The 19,761-nt window shown below is 40.2% G+C and overlaps 1 protein-coding gene across 1 annotated transcript; it reads left to right on the top strand.

The window, feature by feature from the left end:
* The first annotated feature begins 1 nt into the window (after position 1).
* Positions 2–19,282, top strand: LSMEM1 (leucine rich single-pass membrane protein 1). Its single transcript, XM_006122518.5, has 4 exons — positions 2–4,806; positions 8,046–8,177; positions 13,174–13,308; positions 16,816–19,282. The coding sequence occupies exons 1-4, from the start codon at positions 4,797–4,799 to the stop codon at positions 17,034–17,036; spliced, it is 498 nt and encodes a 165-aa protein (XP_006122580.1). The 5' UTR covers positions 2–4,796; the 3' UTR covers positions 17,037–19,282.
* The last annotated feature ends 479 nt before the right edge of the window (positions 19,283–19,761 follow it).

Below are 19,761 nucleotides of genomic sequence, written 5' to 3'. Positions count from 1 at the left end.
TTGTGAAAGCTCAATTATAACTCTTTTTAGTCTTATGCCAAAAATTGTGTAACTTGTCAACTGGAGGATCATGGGGAACATCAGTAATCTCAACTACATGACTAACTTTTTTCTGTAACTTTGGTTCTAATAGTAACAGGACAGACACTTTATAAATTCCTACTCACAACAATACTGTGGAAACATCACTTATGATTATCAGCTTAAGTTTCCCTTATCACTTTCTGCTATAGTGTAACATACCTGTCCAAATGATCATTCAGTTAGATAAAAGCAAGTTTAACTAAATTCTGCCACAGTTTTCCTTTTTCCTTTTTTCCTTTTCAGTAAAAACTCTTACATAGGTCTTAGGGATTTTTTTATGCTCCTCTTAAGGTACATCTAGACTACAGGCTTTTGTCAACAGCTACTGTTGTCAAAGCTTCTGTTAGTGTGTCTTTCTTGGTTCAGAAAACCAACACATTTGGAAACTTCTACAAAATTGCATTTTTGTGAGAAGGTTGAAATAAAGAATATTTTAAGAAGATGGTAAACTTAAATTGGCTGGAAAAGGATGGCACCTTGCATCCAGAGCCATTCATCAGTGCATGAGAACTTGGTTTTAGTAGGTGTCCACATACAACTTTAGATATTTGCGTCAGATGCAGGGAAGATTTGGGTGAATGAAGTTTTTTTAAAGTGTTTGCCTGCTAACACAAGTTTCCGAAGAATTTCTGAGTAGTCATGGTAGCCAGTCTTTAAAATAAATTGTATGTAGACTTAACTGGTTAAGGCAGGGGCTGGCAGTTTTTGAACAAGGGCCACTTCAGAAAATTGGAGGGGTCACAGGCTGCCTGACAGGGGTAAGGCCTTAAACAGAAGGGGGTGGGTCTTCAGCAGAAGTTTAAAGGGTTCACTCCTGCTCTGTGGCTTCCAGCCATGTTACTAGGGGACGGGAGCTGCAAGCCCTTTCACTTCCTGCTATTTAAAGGGCTTATTGCTCTTGGCCTTGCTGCTAGTGTGTTGCCTGGGAAACTGGGATGCTAGAGCCCTTTCAACTGCTTCCATTTAAAGGGCTCGCACCTTCTCCATGCCTATCAGGCAATGCATTGCCCGGTAGCTGTGGGGAAGGCATAAGCTCTTTAAATAGAAGCTAAGGGCTTGTGTGTCAGGCACCTAGGAAATGTTAGCGGTGGGGCCTGGAACTGCTGGGGGCGGAGGGGGGATGCATCAAAGCCCTAGGCAGGCCAGATCCAGCTCAGAAGCTTTTGCCTACACCTGTCTTAAGTGTTCTAAGTCATTGTCAGTAATGACACTAAATAGTCTATTAAAGCCTTCCTGGCAGTAATCCTGTCTAGCAGCCAATGCTAGATTAATAGAACTTCACTAATTATTTTGTGGTAAATGTAGTACCACCTCCTGATCCACTTATGCCCCAAAACAGGCAAGTGGGTATTCTTAATACTCTTCCTTCCATAACTGCAGCTACTATTTTTGATTATTTAATTTTACTGAGCAATTTGAGTGCTACAGCATAGTTATTCATTATAAATAGTAGCATGGATTTGTCAAGAACAAATTGTTAAATCAGCCTAAAAGTAATGTCTGCCATTATCATGAGCTAGAGAAATAAAACCTAAATGGAGGTAGCTAGGGTGGCTTAACTGCTTGCAAAGCCAATCCTAGAGTGGTGTGCAGTCATACAGGGAGAGCGTTGTGAATGGGGTACTCCTGGGCTCAGTTCTGTTCAATATTCTCAATGATTTAGATGAGAGTATCAAACACTTGTGGATGATACAAATCAGGGAGGAGTTAAAAGTGCTTGCAGGACAGGATAAACATTCAAAATGATCTGGATTAAAATTCAGTCAGGATAAATGAAAAGTGCTCCACTTGGGAAGGAACAATCAGTTTCACATATACAACATGGGAAATGACTGTCTAGGAAAGCGTACGGAGGAAATGGGTCTGTGGATCCTAAGCTACACATGAATCAATGGTATACCAATGCAAAAATAAAAGTGGCAAACAATTCTGGGCTGCATTAGCAGGAGTGTTGTAAGCAAGACACACAAACTTACTCTGGGCCGAATAGGCCTGAACTGGAGTATTGTCCAGTTCTGGAAAGATATGGATAAATTAAAGAAAATGTAGAGCACAACAAAAATGAGTAAAGATGTAGAAACATGACTGAGGGAAATTAGAAAAAAATGGGTTTATTTAGTCTGGTGCAGAGTTGAGAGAGGACATAATAGTTTTCAAGTACTTAAAAGGTAGTTATGAGGAGGTGGGAGAAAATTTGTTCTTAGTTTCTGATGATAGGACAAGAAGCAATGAGCTTACATTGCAGCAAGGATGGTTTAGGTGGGACATTAGGAAAAATTTCCTGTCAGAGTGGTTAATCCCTGGAATAAATTTTGTAGGGAGGTTGTGGAATCTGCATAATTGAGGCCATGTCTACACTGCTCCCTCTTGTGCAAAAAAATGCAAAGGAGGTGAAGTGTGGAATATGGCTTTGTCATTTGCATAATTAATGAGGCTCCATTTTTGCACAGAAAGGAGTGGTCTACACTGCTCCTTGTGCATAAATTCCTTCTTGCGCAAGAGTCGTTCTTTCACACTTTTTTCAGGAAGAACAGCTCTTGCGCAAGAGGGTGTTTTTGCGCAAAAAGGAGCTGTGTAGATTACTCCTTTTTGTGCAAAAGCGTCTTGTGCAAAAATGGAGCCTTATTAATTATGCAAATGAGGCATGGTGATAGTCCATGCTTCATTTCATTTGCATATTTCTTGCGCCAAACAGGCGCAGTATAGACATAGCCTGAATGTTTTAAGAGCAGGTTAAATAAATATGTCAGAGATGGTCTAGAGCAGGGCTACTCAACACACAGCACAGAGCCCATTTATGGACTGCGGTATGGCTTGGGTTTATGGAGGGCTCAACAGGCAGCCCACGTGTAGGAACCAAAACAAAAAAATAGTCAATATAATGGTCTTCTGTTGATATGTGTTTCAGTAGTTAAATTCCTGGACTGTCATTGCTCATAAAAAGTGATGTCATATATGTGGAAATTGGGTAAATATTGCATTTTATTAATATCAGCAGAACTGACTTAATCTTTGTATTCATACTATCAATGTGAAAGAAGCTATTTGTATATATTTGCGTGTACATTCAACCACACTTGAGCTGTGGCCTTCAGCATGTACTGAGAATATCATTGTGGCCCTTAGGACTTCCAGAGTTGAATAGCCCTGGTCTAGAAAATAGCGTAATTTAAATCAACATAGCTTAGATATGCTTATCCTGGGGTCCACACTACACTATGTCGATGGCAGACTCTCTTATCGACTCCCCTTACTCAACTCTGGTGGAGTACTAGAGTTGATGGGTGCGGTCTGCAGTTGATTTAGTGGGTCTTCACTGGACCCTCTAAACTGATCTCTGATGCACTGATTGCCACAGCATTGATCCCTAGAGTCCTGCACGGATACAAAAATGAGCTGTGGATATAAAGCAGATTTGGAGGTGTCTATTGATCCCCTGTTAGGCTACATCTACACTACGAGTTTTCTCTGCAAAAATATGCTAATGAGGGACTCATTTGCATGAGTCACCATCTCATTTGCATATTTTCTGCCGATCAGTTTTTGCACAAAAACAAGCAGTGTGGACGTTTTCTTTTTGTGTAAAAAACGCTTTTTCTGCAAGATTGGTATGCCTCCTTTTTTGGGGCATAAGGATCTTGTGGAAAAAGGGATTTTTGCGCACAAAGAAAATGTCCACGCTGCTTGTTTTTGCACAAAAATGCCAGTGCAAAAATGGATCGGCAGAAAATATGCAAATGAGATCACGACTCATGCAAATGAGTCCCTCAGCATATTTTTGCCGAGAAAACTCGTAGTGTAGACGTAATCTACGTGTATGTAAGTCCTAAATCCTGCTTGGAGTGTAGGGCACTGCACTACATGACGTCTCGAGGTCCCTTCCACTCTTACAATTCTGTGATTACACACTTGTTTGTTGCCTTTAGTTCCATTTGCCTTGATTGTTAGAGAATGTCTTCTGATTTTTCACATTTGTTATGCTCAGATTCAGCAATTATGTGGTTTTGGCACTTGACATGACCAAAGTTTCACACTGAAGAGGCAGACTATCATGTAATGGTATAGAAATCTGGGACTGTTCCATAGATAACTATGTGAGCATATTTTCGTTTTGTATTAGCAGCGGTTAAATAAACCGCTTGTGTGGCAGCGGTTAAATAAACACGATCAGTAATATTAATTGGATAAATGGAAATTTGTATTGTAGGTATTTACACATATTCTTAATAACAGAAACATCTGTTAGAATTGTTTTTACGGAGTACTCCATTTATCTTCATAATAAAGTGATTTTAAAGGGATGGAATTTGTGTATTTTAAGATGTCTAAATATTTCATTAACTAAAATATTGTTTTGATTTGTTTATCGAGCCTGAGTTTTAAAGTCACACAATGCAAAAGATTAGTAAAATGATACATGTAAAAAACATATGCTAAAACTCGCCATATTAACAGTAAATATTAAAATTTTATAGTGACTCTAGTCTAATAAGTGAACTGTGTGTGTGTTTTAAATAGGTTAGTATTTGGAAACCAGACTACTTGGCCAAAATGAATGCTAAATATAGACTGAAAGAGTCAGTTTCATAGCAGTGTTTATGGATCCTGTGGGAGTTTACAGGGTCTAAAAGTGAGGGGAGAGGGAATTACAAAGCATGTTTTCTTCTCATACTTGATACTAGATGACTTCTATCCTGAATTTTTAACTGAATATGTTAAATTGTAAGTAATTCATACTTCAGTCTAATGTTTTGCTAATCCATTTAGACTTGATTTTATTCTTTAAGAATTTGTAGGCACTTGTTTTACAAAGTGGTAACATCACCAAAAGTCACTTATCACAACTTAATTCTTTTAAAGTTATTGTAATGTTCATAAGGTGGTGGCCTTTAAGCAGTATTAAAATATAAATTAGAATGACTAATTTAAAAGCTATGAGGGTTAGCATAGCCCGGTTGTGAAATTAATTAATAGGAAGCCAGTGACGCTGATATCTGTGTTCATGTTTGTTTCAAGGTGCTGATGTAGAAATAAACTATACAAGAATTCACAGGATGCTGTTTTTAATCATTGAGAAATGTGTACATTGGGGAAATTGGTTCTAAATATTTAATTACAAAAATCTACAACTTGTGAATTTAACACGTCTAAAACTATCAAATCAGTTACTTACATTAGAGCTCAAGTGTTTAGAAGAGTCTTCCTTAAAGTTGTTGCAAGAAAGTGTTAACCAAAATGGAAAATGTTCAGGAGAAACAACTGTCCTTCTGAAGCTAAAAATAGCAGGAGGTCTTGTGTGTTAGAGATGGCTAATCTGTGGAAAGCTGCATAACTACGTCCCGTAAGAAGTATGACTGCCATGAATGTGGTCATGGAGATTCCCAAGACAGTAATGATAGAACCACTAGAATTTGTTAAATTATACATTCTAGTGGATAGAACCTATCTATCCTGAAATTACTGCTGCATATATAAAAATCTACTGAACGGTTGCAATTCTAGTTTTCCCACCTTATTTTTGTATTTTTTCAGCAACACCTCAGAATGAAAAAATAAAAAGGGGTTGTACTCATTTTCATATCATTTACCCTAAATTGAATAAAGACCGTATTCTTTCTTTGGCTGTCTTATTTTCCCTTATTAATTCTAGTCCCCTTTTCAAAAGCACCTTAGCAAAGTAGGAGTCTCACTGAATAGTTATTAGGCTGTGTCACCAAGTTTGGGAGAAACATTGAGCAGCAGCATGATTTGGCATGATGCTATGAGTACCTGCTGCTGCATGTGCCTGACAGGAAACAGCCCCTAGTTTCCAAAGGCACTTATTAAAGTGTTGGTACAGAGGAAACCTGCTTTTCATGATGTAATACTATAGAAAGGGTGAATAAAAAAAACATGCCAGTTGAGTTTGGTAACAGCTCACCAGAGAAGCTATTCAGGCAGCTAAATCCTTTCTAGTTCTTTCTTAATGGTGAGGGAAATAAGAGTATGTCTACGCTGCATTGTTTTTTTGGAAAAATTGCCATTTTTCTGAAAAAACCTTCACTTACGTCCACACTGCAGTCACGTTTTTTCAAAAAAAATTGAAAGTAGAGAGGGGATTTTCTGACATTAGTAAACCTCTTTCTACGAGGAAAAAGTCTTTTTCCAAAAGAGCTCTTTTGGAAAAAGGTGCATTGTGGACGGGGAAGAAGGAGTTCTTTCGAAAAAAGAGGAAAAAGCACAGGTGATCTGTTGGCCACTTTGTCCATAGTAATCACAGCTTAATGCGAGATAGCATCCATTCAGTGTGGATGCTATCTTTTGAAAAAGCAGATCGCTTTTTTGCTGTGCTTTTGCTGTGCAGACGCTGTCTTTCGGAAGAAGTTTTTTAGGAAGATCTCTTCCAGAAAAGCTTCTTCTGAAGGAACCCTGCAGTCTAGAAATAGCCTAAGAGGTTTTTATTCTCTATAATGACTTCAGAAGGGGCTAACATAGCAGCCTCCTTGGGGCTCTGATAGCAGCAGTTTCAAATTCCCTATTAACAGAGAGAGAGCTGGAGCTTCACACCGCTGAGTGTTTCAAAACTGGTAAGTAATCCACTCACCTTTGGAATGGTACAGATATATGCAACTTTTTCAAATTAGATCCTGTGTGTCAACCAAAACTATAGTAAGGAAAGAAGGGCTATTACAGCAAGCTACACCTTTTTGCTGACAACCCTGCCCCAACCACAGTCACTTGTTTATCCAAGAAAAAACAAGCCTCAGTGGTACATCAATATTTATAAGCAAATTAATGAGTATCATTGTAATTCTCTCCATTCCCCTACCTCTGTTATGTCATATCATATCCCTAGTACTTAGATTGTTAGATACTCAAGGGAGAGACTAGGGGTATGTCTACACTGTAGAGCTATTTCGGGATACCAGAGGCTATTTCGGGATACACAAGCTGCCCATTATTTCAAAATATTTTTTGAAATAATGGGCATGCTATTTTGCCATCTCAGTAAACCTCATTGCACGAGGGATAAGGGATGGCTCAAAATAGCGTGTTATTTCAAAAATTGGTGCTGCGTAGATGTGCCAAATTTCGAAATAGCCTATTTCGAAATAAGATACATAATTTGTGTAGCACAAATCCTGTATCTTATTTTGAGTTTAGGGTGCTGTGTAGACGCACCCTATATCAGGGGTCTCCAACCTTTTTAAGCATAAGATCACTTTTTGAATTTAAGTCAATCCAGGATCTACCTCAAACCCAAATACCCCTGCCCCACCTCTTCGCCAAGGCCCCACCCTCCTCTGTGAAGATAGGTTACAGGGAAGGGGGACAGAGTGACATTAACATCCCCAGCCTCAGTCTCCTGCACTCTGTACAACAAGCAGAAGGTTCCCAGGAGTCAGCTCAGAGGCTCTGGGTAGGAGCAGCAGGGCAGTGGAGGGGTTGGGGGGGGAGGGGCGGGGGCAGGGGCAGCTGAAGTGCAAGCACTTGAGACTCACAGTCAAACCAGTCAGGATCACCTTTCAGAGACTCCAAGATCTGCCGGTAGATACCAATCTACTGGTTGATGACCACTGCCCTGGATGTATTATCCTGCCATCACTGAAGTCAATCACACTTTTGCCATTGGCTTCAATAGTTGCAGGATTTCACCCTGTTTTACTGGTCTGTAAAGTACCTTCCAGGCTTTGGATGTTATACAAATAAGTAATAATTTACACCTGAATCAATGCAGGAGCTAGAAAGATGGAAGTTTACTGCAAGATTCAGATGTGGCAATGAACTTTCAAATGTGGAGATCTTGAATAATAAAGTAGAAAGGTTAGCTAGTGAGTTGCTCGCAGCTCATTTTGGTCCAATCCTGAAAGGTGCTGAGTGTCTCTATAAAATGTCTCCTATCATTCTCAACTCCCTCTTACTTTAATGAGAGATAAGGGAACTGAGCACTTCCCAGGATCAATTTCCACGTTTTCTTTTAGGTACAATGGAGAGTTCTTCTCTGGAAATTGACTTACTGGATACCAGTGAAGAAGGAAAACTTTATGTCGTTGATTCTTTAAATAATCTAAACAAACTGCATCTGTGTTCTGATGGATCTCAACACCTGTTAAGTATGTATGCCAGATAATGCTTGTCAACTATTCTCAATGTACTCTAGGTCAAAAGAAAAAAAAGAAAGAGAAAAGAAACTAACATACAGATGTATTTGACAATTTAAACTAATGTGTATCATTCTGGGATTTATTTTCCATAGAAATACATGTGCTACTTTTTAAAGAAAATGAGCCATATTTGCAGCTGGTGTAATTCCAAATAGTGTATTTCCACTGATGTCAACAGTACAATGTCAATTTACAACCTCTAAGGATCTGGCCCAATAAGTGCACTTCAACTCAGGCTTTAAAAGGAAATTGAATTCTGATAACAGAGAGCTATAACAAAAACACCCAATTCAGCTAGAATCTTACACAGAACACATCAGATCAGTGATCTTAATACTCGGGTAACCTCTCTACAACAATTGCTAGTATGAGATTCTTCTTGGTGGCATCTGTAGCATAGCTAAGGATTCTCTGTGGAAACTGAACTATCCTTTCATGCCTATTTGGGCCATTCACATCTTATCTGAGGTACATTGTAGGAAGCCTGTGCCATCATTCCCAATATGTATCCATTCTGGGAATAAAAATGACCTTTCTTCTGTCTGGCACTTTTCACAATTACTAAAATACACATAAAAGCTTAAAAGAAAAAAAAACCAAGAGGCAACTAAAATTATTTTGATCCTGTATTTGTTTTTATGGAATCCTCTGATGATCCGAGACAGTTTCCTAAGGTATTCGATTAACCTTCCTTTGATCCTAATTCAGGGAATTTACTTCAAACAGATTCAGAATTGTACTATCCTCCTGATTTTACTGTTTTTATGCATTTTATCTTTGTCTCACACGTGACAGCAAGATTATTTTTAGCTAGCGATATTTGAAATGTTTTTGACTCTTGTGATCTGAAAGAAATTTAGAAGCAGCAGTTTCTTGGCAGAATTCCACATTATGGTATTTAAGTAGGTACAATATTCTATAGTTTTTCTCCTTAGTTTAGCAGCACAATTTGTACTTTTAAAATTTAGCTGAAGAATATTCGTACAGTAAGAGTCATAATCAAAGAGGCTTCAAATAGAACAAAAATGCAGTGACCCACTCCACCACCGCCTTTACTGATTTTATACATGTATAGATAATGCTGAAAGAAATGTCATTGGCGACACTGGTTCTTAGATGCAAGACAAATTAGAAAGATATCAATATCTTAGCTCAGGGGTGGGGAACCTTGTTTGGGTCATGAGCCACTGACCCACAATAAAATCAGTTGGGTGCCGCACACAAGTGAGAAGCAAAAAAACCCAAGACAAACCCTCACTGATGTGGCCCCAGCTGAGAAGGAGAATGACACATCCCCACATTCCCCTCATACACCAGACCCTACAGGGACTTAGACTAGTAGATTGTTTGCCCCAGCCCTGTGGTGGAGTTTTGGGGGGGGGGGGCAGGAGTGCCAGGATGGGCTCCTCAATGATGTGGGAGGCCTGGAGCCTTGGGGGCTGGATCCAGGTAAGCTGGGGGCTGCATTCAGGCCCCGGGCCTTAAGTTCCCCACTTGTCTTAGCCCATGGTTGTAGGGGGCGGGAGTGCCAGGATGGGCTCCTCAGTGATGTGGGAGGCCCGGAGCTGCATCTTTCAGCTGACTCTGTTTCTGAGTCCTCTAATTTTTCTGATGCTAATGACTATAGAGGTGCAGCTGCCAGACACAACAAAGATCCCATATTGAAAATGATAGAAATCTGCCATATTATTGTCTTATGTAGGCCACTTGTCATTTGAACAAGAACAATGAATGCATCAGTGCTACTGTCAGATCATTTCTGTTTTGCCTACTTAGATTCTCCCTATAATTTTAATGGGTGTTATTCTTCATTTCTGGACTCCAGGTGCTTGTAAACAATTACCTACAGGTTCTAGCATTTCAGCAGAAAATGACAGCAGAGCTATGTGTAGTTCATAAAGCAATTTGGCTCTTTCTCTATAATATTTTTAGAAGTTTCTTTAATGTTTGGAGTTTTATGAAAGTATCTTGCCCTCACACCAGTATAATATATTCAAAGAGACTGCACTATTTAGCATCCTCAGCTGCTGTACCAAGAAACATGTTACATTCTGGATCTCTTTGTTACAGAACTATTAAGATAATAGAATCATAGGATGGGAAGGAACCTTCACATCTAGTCCTGTCCCCTGTACTGAGGCAGGACTTAATATTATCTAGGCCATCCCTGACAGGTATTTATCTAACCTGTTCTTAAAAATCTCCAATGATGGAGATTCCATAACCTTCTCAGGTAATTTGTTCTACTACCCTTACAATCAGGATTTCCCCCCTAAAGTCATCCTAAATCTCCTTTGCTGCAGTTTAAGCCCATTACTCCTTGTCCTGCCCTTAATGGTTAAAGAGAATAATTCATCCTCCTCCTTTTTATAACAACCTTTTACACACTTGGAGTGTTGTCATGTTCTCCTCTTCTTTTTTACGGACTAAACTAACCCAGTTTTTTCAATCTTTCCTCTGAAGTCATGTTTTCTAGGCCTTGAATCCCTTTTGTTACCCTCTTTTGAACTTTCTCCATTTTTCCTTATCTTGTGCACTCACCATGTAGTAGCTTTATCTAGCTATATTTCCCTGGTTTATTTATGAACAGGTCATGTGAGATGGTATCAAAAGCCTTATGCAAGTCAAGCTATACCATATCCGCTGCTTCCACCTTTGTCCCTGGATTGTGTGAGCATTTTCCATCCTCTGGTAATCATTAAAAATGCATGGGACAATGCTACCATTTTCTATGGAAAATACCAGATCTGAGTTTAAAAAAAAAAAGATGTTTCAACATTGCTTGTGATGCAGTATGCATGACTTTTCTTTAGCTCAGTGGCTTAATATAACCTGACATCACCAAATCCAAGGCAACACATTAGCCATAATTTTAAAGCAGTTTTCTAAAATAAAAGGCTTCTAATTTTGGTAGGTGCACCATACCAATTACTTTTTGCTTCACAACATAAAATGTCCTCATTGTTTTCAGCTTGGCAGGAATCCTTGTTCACTGGTTGCTTACAATAGCGTAAGTTGGCACATTTGGCCAGTTGGTTAGTATGAAGCATTCATTAGACAGAACAGACAAGTGGCATTTATGAGAACTCTATTGATAGCTTGCAATGCATGAGAGACCATGAAAGCAGCTCTCCTGTCATTATTATTCTGGCTAGCAAGCAGTATCTGTGGCAGTGGCATTTAGTACAAATTTGATTTTTTACGAAGGCTGAGGGCATGATAATAACCCCCCCCCCCCCCCCAAATATTAAAAAGCTGCAGGCTTTACCTTATCCACAGGCAGGAACACATTAAATGTAATAAAGGACAGCAAAAATACTCCCCGGGATCTCTGACTAGTTCAGTGAACTCCTGAACCCCATGTCTACTCATTATTAAAGTGCTGTTACAGCACACACAATTCTTTCCCTTCTTTATCATCATCAGCTTAGCTGCAAAGCCCCACGAGTCTTACAACTTCAACACCACACTGATAGAAACCTGGGAAGACATTTTTCATAGCAGATTGTCATATGCAGCTGTGATTTCTGTCCCAGTTTTAGGGTAACCCCATTTTAACCTCTCCTCTGTGGACTGCCCATGCTAGTCTCAAGCCTCTAGTCTTTCCCTCTCTATGAGCAGAGACCCACATCCATCCTCTTTCCAACCTGGGATTTTAGACAGTGGACCATAGATTCCCAGGCCAGAGAGAGTCATTGTGATCACCTAATTTGACCTGTATAGCATAGGCTACAGAATTTCCCCAAAAGGTTTCCTAGGGCAAATGCTGCTCAAATGTGAAACTGAGGTACACTCAAAACTCTCAGTTGTGCTCAAGAACTCTAAAAAGGATTCAGATCCTGTTCCCACTATCTTCCCTACTCCTTCACCATATCCACCCCACACTTAACTGTTTTGTTTTTCAAGAGAGACCTGTCCTGTCACCCACTAAAGTTCCTAAATAGCAACAAGCTGGCTTGCCTCACAAATTTCAGTGAAGGAATACCTAACTGGTTGTCCTTTAGTGCACAGTCTTGCACCTTGAGGAGGGGCGGAAAGTGATTATACCTCTCACCCGCTGCCACACGTACTTAGTTGTATATACTAAATCTGGCTGGAGAAGGACCATTCCATTTCATGATAACTTTTCAGGCCTCAGATATTGTTTTCAATTTGCATAGGAACAAACCAAAACATTCCAAATGTTTTCACAAAAGAGAGTTGTGTGGGCTATTTGTGGATCAAATGGCTATTTGCGGATCCAAAAATGTTAGCTTTTTATTTGGGTCTCCCATTCTCTGTTTTCCTGGAAGTGCCAGGAAAGTCTTGGCTGACAAAAACTTCACCAAACTCCATACATCTTCATTTTAGTGAAACAGTATATTTAAAGAAAATGTCCCAACAAGCTCTAATATAGTCTAATGTCCAGTTCTGCCCATTCAGGGAAAGTAAAACGGGGGTTTTCCCTTCTCGTGCCATATTGTAAGAGATAAGGGTTCTGCAGGCCAAATTAGATTCTCAGCCTGTGCAGGCCCATTGATATCAGCAGAGTTGCAGAGCTGGTCAGGTGATGATTCCCAATTTGGAAAGGAGTGTTGTTCATTCTCCCTTAGCTGTATGGCTCTGTCGGTATCAGAGTGAAAGCAGCAAAATATTTTTGTCACTAAAGTGAGCTGTTATAACCCTGCCTGCATAAAGGGAGTGAATCTGTTAAGCAAGCATTGCCCTTTTTGGAACAGGACTGCAATTTAACTGGAAACAGTTCACAGTTTTAATAACATGGTGCCTGTCTCCAGCTTAGAAACAGAAATGGACCCAAGTCATAAAGGTTGGACTTGGCTCTGAATGTTCCCAAAGTTTGGGTGTATTCTGGCTTCTCTTTACTTAGCACTAGAGGCTTTTTGTTAATTGTTTTCCTAATAATCTCCAATCAATTTCTTAGCAGAATATTATTTTCATTCCATAGGAACGCAGGAGGAAGAGAACACTGGCAGTTTGATGACATGGAGTAGCATGAGAAGCCAACATTTGTTCTTCGTCATACTGATAATTATTTTGATTGTCAGTTTGGTGCTTGTTTCATTTGTAATATTCTTAATAAGTAAGTATAACACACCATGCTTCTTATAAATAACTTGGTCAGTCAAAGGAAGGAAGTGTTGGAATAGCTATGGGGGGGTTCCATTGTAACATGCTATCGTAACACCTGGATTGATAATTGGCATTAGGCATTGAATCTGGGGAACTTCTGGATCTAAAAGCATGAGCTTCTAGTTCAGTGGTTCTCAACCTATTTAACATTGTTGGCTGTATATGCATCCCGTACACCTGTATGGCCCTAAGAATGTCACATGAGCACAACTCTGCTGATTCAGCCACAATGGCTTGTGGGATGCAGGTTGAGACCGCTGTTCTAATCCTTGAGCTAAGGAGACCAGAAGCTACATCTGAGATTTCAGACTTACAAGCCTCTCTGCTCCAACTACTGGCGTGGGACAGAAAGCCACACTATGTGAACAGGAGCTACACTACTGTATTGGATCATTTAAATATGTTGCAGTTAAAATGGCTCTGCAAACAAAAACATGGATAGCTGGTGTCCCAAGATGGGAGAGTTAGATACCTCCTGAAATGTGAAGTGACAGATGTTCACTGGAACATGTCTTAGATTTGACACCCAGGCCAGAGAATTATTCAGACCTGCTTTCTTACCCCCAAAACAAGAACACGGGTAGCTCTCTCCATAGCACTGCACCACTGTGATCCTAGAACGCATTCTCTCAGGACAAGGGGTAGAAGTTAATTAAGCTAAAAATGTCTTGTAGAGGGGCTGCTGCTGTGTGCCAGCTTAAGCAAAGCTGGCAGGGCAACCTTTAAAAAGTTTGCTTTTCATGCTACTTCATCAGCCAAGCCCAGCAGCAGACTATCAGTGTGGCCCAGACCTTAAAGGAGGATTTTAAACAACCTGCGTTTAATCTTGAAGTGATAAGAACAGTTATTTGAAATATACCTCAGCAATGCTGTGTTTTAGTTCAGGAGTGGGGAACCTAAGGCCCAGGGGCCAGATGCAGTGCCCAGCTTGCCTGAATCTGGCTGCCAGGCTCCTCCCTCCCTCCCACAGTGGGGAGCTTATGCTGGCACTCCAGCCCCAGCTGCCTCCTGCGTGACTGATTTTCCTGTGGGTCAGAGGCCCCTGAGCCAAAAAAGGTTCCTCGCCCCTGCCATAGTGCCTGGAAATGTTTGTAACGCAGAATGCTTTGTTTTCAAGATGATTGTACTGCTGGGACATGTTTTGAAAACATCTTTTTTCTTTTCTTCTCCAGAATTTTTTTCCTTGTGTAAGGCTGATGGAGTAACATGTAGGGTGAATTTAGCTCAGTTGCCATGGAGATAGTTTAGTCTGAGGGCTTCAGGTTCCAGAGCTAAGAGGAAATAATCTGGTGCAAAGAATTCCCCAAACAAAAAGAGCCTGAAAAAAAAATCAGATGTGATCTCAGAATTGACTAACAGCAACACCTCGGTAAAGATAATTATCTGTTTGTAAGGTCAGTAATGCTGCCTAGCCAACAGCCACAGGCTACCCTTGAATCATTGCTCATGCTGGTGTTAGATAAGAATGGTTGGTTCTGCTAATGTTGCTCAGGATACTGGGGGAATGAGCCCTTGGGGCCTTTTGCCAGGAGGATGTTTCCCCTAAGTTGTGGCTCTAGCTAGATAGAGCATGTTACATGTTCCTCACTCTCTTTTTAACCAGAAACTTTCATCCATTCTTTCCTGAGCTGTCTACACTAATGCCATTTCTGGATTCATAACAGAGCCTGTTGGCAAAGCAGTCTTGGATTGTTAGGCTGCATCTACACGGCACCCTTAGCTTGAAATAAGCTACATGATTTGTGTTATCCAAATTGTGTAACTTATTTCAATGCTATTTTGAAATAGCTTATTTCATAATTTGGCGCTATCTACACAGCACTAAATTTTGAAATGACTCACTATTCTGAAATTCCCCATAACCCTCACGGAATGAGGCGTACCAGAATGTTGGAATAAGAAGCCTATTATTTCAAAATCTATTTTGAAATAGAGGGTTGCTTCAATAGATGCGGAATAGCTATTTTGGGATACTTCTGGTATCTTGAAATAGCTCCAGAGTGTGGATGTACCCTTAGGGAAGTAAAGGCTGCACAGGGGATCTTCGTACCTGAGAAGCCCTTATTAAATTGCTTTACAATGACCCCAAATTTGCTTAACAGGAAGTGTCACTGTTGCAAGTTTTGGCTTTATATTATGTATAACTGAATGAATAATATTGCTGTGTAGTGATTAGGTAGCAAAGAGGGTAAGGGATCCACTAATATAATTAATTACAGGAAGTCTATTTGGACCCAAAGTGGGTAGCAGCCTGCGTTTTGGGAGCTGAAGTGCCACGGTTTTTCTCCCAGTCATGAGTTCAATCTAGTGTTATGTCTGCAATCTCCAGACATAGGTTCATCAAGGATTGGCAGCTTGCTGTTGAATTAAAGCTCCTATCAAACTCAGAACCTTGGGGAAAGTTTTGTCTAATTAGAGAAGGCTCAAGTACATAATGTATTGGCTTGACTGGAGTTATATCTAACTATAAATGAAGTGGATGTAAATCTGTGCAGTATTAAGCGCTGAAAGATTTATCCCTAGGTCTGGTCACAAAACATTCATAAACCCTTTCAGGCACAATCACTAAATAAATCACAGAGATTTAGGACTAGAACCAGAACCCTTCATTTCCCCAAACATAGTTCTCTACCATCTGAGTTAAAAGAGAACTCCTGTATCTCTCCATCTAGATATCTAGAAAAAGTGAAGCCAGTACTTTATATCTTTGGGACATCTTTAGGTAGACAAAACTTTCTACAAGGTTTTGAGTGTGTGTGTGTGTGTGTGTGTGTGTGTGTGTGTGTGTGTGTGTGTGTGTATATTAATCCTAAGAGTAGTAGGAGTTCTCTTTTAACTCAGATGGTAGAGACCTATATTTGGGGAAATGAAAGGTTCTGGTTCCAGTCCTAAGTCTCTGTGATTTATTTAGTGATTGTGCCCGAAGGGGCAAATGAATGTTTTGTGACTAGACGTAGGGATAAATCTTTCAGCGCTCAAATAAGAACATTTTCTATGGATGGAAAGGAGAAGATTGCCCATCTTAAAGAGTATATGTGCAGCTTCTTAACCAGTATATTTTCTGCATTATACTCAGAGGTGAAAGTAAGAGACTGTGCCCTGGTGCGTAGCTCCAGCGAGAGCTGGCTGAGCTGTGGCAAAAGCCAGCAGGGAGCTATTTAAAGAGCTGGCAGGGACCCAGATTGCAATAGAACAGAACCTGTACAAAATTTTAAGTTACCTTCACCGCTGATTGTACTATACTAGATTGAAAAACAAAAATCAGTTGTGAAAGAATTCAGTCAGATCATGACTGCTCAGCACACAACCTTTTCCAACTAGGTTTCTGAACCTGTCATCTTGTTATGTCTTTGAGCAGAATACATTCCATTCCATTTCCCACAAGAATGCACCAAGTCACAATGCTCCAATTGGTTTATATGTTTCCAGTTTAACATAAAGTACTTTTCTTTTAAAGTTCACACTGGCAACAAGATGAATGAAGTGTCGAGCCAACTAGCATTTGGAAGGAAGAATACAGAAGATCTTAAGAATATAAACAACATGCTATTAAATCATCTAAACCAATCAGGAATTTTGGAGAAGGAAGGAAATCGCTTCACAGGTCAAATGCCATCGTCTCCTTATCTTCGTAACTATTTATTTACCCATTCAAAACTGGAAGCAACAGCACATTAGATCTGTGCAATGAAAACTACTCTCAGTATATTCATTTGCTTTCAACTGTACTCCCATGTAACCAGGTGACTTATTTAACTATTCAGATTTAGCAGGTGCCATAACAACCATTGAAAAGCAACCTGAAGAAAATGGAGCTATTAACACTGCACAGATTTACATCCTCTATATTTTCTGTTTTGTTCAAGCTTGAATATATGAATGAAACATGTTTAGCTCTGGCCATTTGACTCTGAGATGCTTCACTAAGGCCCCACTCTTGCAAATAGCTCCACGTGAGCAAAGTGTCTTGCAGGATCTGGGCCTAAATTTCTAATAACTTCTAAATTAAAAATGGAAACTAGTACCTGAACCTGTTTATATGAGTAAAGTTTTGCAGGTTAGACTTGGCTCCTGGGATTTATAATGAATTGGGTGTATTGTTAATTGTTTTCCACATGGTCTAAAGGTCAGAGTCCCTAGGTTTTACTACCCACAGAAGAAAATAGCTATTTTTCTATTTCAGGTTGAACCTCTGTAATCCAGATTTCCTTGGTCCGGCAGTGTTGGCAACTGCATGTATACTACAGGGCTGGAGAACTTACAGGGTAAAATAGGTTGGCTGGGGCCAAGAGTGTTGCTGTGCTAGGGAAGAACAGAGCCTGAGGGCCAGCAGCTGGGAATAGAGCCCTGCTGCTCTGGTGCACCGGGGGTGGAGGCCAGGAGCAAAGTCCTAGAGCCTCAGGGCCAGTTGCTGGAAGTGGAGCCCTACTGGCTGGCTGCTGGGAGGAGAAGGGCCAGCACTGACCCCCCTTGGTCTGGCAAATTTCCTGGTTTGAGCCTGGTCAGGTCCCAAGGGTGCCAGGCCACGGGAGGTTTCACATGTAGAGAACAGTGCAGTTTTCAGTGAGAAGCGTTTCAATGCATATCCTGATCAGTGAGTATTTTTACCATGAACAAGTTCTACATTTGCTTGTATATTGTTTGTATTAAGAAGATGACACGACTTCTAAATATACCTGGTTCTGCCTTGTTGTCTGATGGTTTACTCTTGCATCAATAGAAATATCAATGTGCTGCTTAGTTTAAAATAACAAAATTTTATATTAAAAAAAGTAACTTCTGTAATATGACAAATCCAGGCCAGGCTGGTAATGACCGAAAGTGGCTGTCAGTTGTCAAATGTTTGTGGCTTTATGTGTTAGATGATGTTACTCGGAAATCTGGATCCAAGGCACTTCAATAAGTGCCTGCCTATAACTGTAAACCAATTGTCAATTTGGCTGACTTCAGTGGGTAACCAGACATGGCTTATGATTGAGGAATTGTCTCTGACAATCACTGGACTCTACAGAATGAACCAATTCTGTTAACCTGTGACAGAACGTGGATATGGTCTTCTGTTCAAAGGATTGGCACTCAAGCAGTAATTCTTTGAACACAAATATTTATTTTAAAGGAAATAATTTTAATAATCAAGAAAGAATACATTGTGATACATGATACATAGCATAACACAAATTAGCATAGCATTTAGAAGTCTTGTACTAAGGCAATGCAATAGATTACCCAAAACATATAGCAATACAATGTTGCATGGTATGGTAGACATTGACCCCCCCCCCCCTTATATATGTTTCAAGCCCCAAATACAATGCTATAATATTGCTTAAATAATATAATAGATATTATGTATAAATATATATTATATATAAATAGTAAATATAACAATGCTATAATATTAAACCTATTACAATGTAACACAGAGAAACTGTACATGTGAAAATCAATATTACACCTTTGGGAACATTACTAAATAATAGCATTCAATGAGTAAAAACAATGAGAATTTCTGTGGCACCTTAGGGTATGTCTACACAGCAAAGTTATTTCAAAATAACAGCCATTATTTTGAAACAACTTTACTAGAGTCTACACAGCCAAACCACTATTTCTAAATTAATTCAAAATAGCAGAGCGCTTATTTTGAATTTGGTAAACCTCATTCCATGAGGAATAATGCCAAATTTGAAATAGCTATTTCGAAATAAGTGCTGTGTAGATGCTTATATCAAAATAGGGGGACTCCAGCCTTCCCAGGGTGCCCTGGTGGCCACTCCAGCCTCAACAAAGAACACTCCTCTACCTCCCGCCTTCCTGGAGCCCTTAAAGGCCGTGTCCAGACTCAGGGTTTTTTTCGGGAAAAGTAGCCTTTTCCCGAAAAAACTTCCCCTGCGTCCAGACTCAAGCCGCGTTCTTTCGAAATTATTTTGAAAGAACGCGGCTTTTCTTTCGATGGCGGTAAACCTCAATTTACGAGGAAGAACGCCTTCTTTCGAAAGTTCCTCTTCGAAAGAAGGCGTTCTTCAATGTAAAGAGGCCTCTTCGAAAGAGAGCATCCAGACTCACTGGGTGCTCTCTTTCGAAAAAAGCGGATTTCTCTTTCGAAAGATCCGCCTGCAGTCTAGACGCGATCTTTTGAAAGAGGCTCTTTCGAAAGATGCTTTCGAAAGAGCCTCTTTCGAAAGAAGCCTGCAGTCTAGACATAGCCAAAGGGGTTGACTCTGGCCACAGTGCCTGTTCCAGCTCCAAGCCTGCCAGCCCAGAGTCACGAGTCACTGCCCCTGACCCAGTGGCCCCAAAACATGAGCCAGCAAGCCACTGGCAGCCAGCCCTCCACCACTCCCCAGGAGCAGTCTGCCAGCTCCCAGGAGCCTGCCAGGGCCTGGAGAAGGCGGGCGCCTTC

This window comes from Pelodiscus sinensis, chromosome 1, assembly GCF_052426305.1.
Source record: "Pelodiscus sinensis isolate ZL-2025 chromosome 1, ASM5242630v1, whole genome shotgun sequence".
NCBI lineage: Eukaryota > Metazoa > Chordata > Testudines > Trionychidae > Pelodiscus > Pelodiscus sinensis.
Note: the sequence above shows the minus strand (reverse complement) of the source record. Positions and strands in the feature narration are given on the sequence as shown.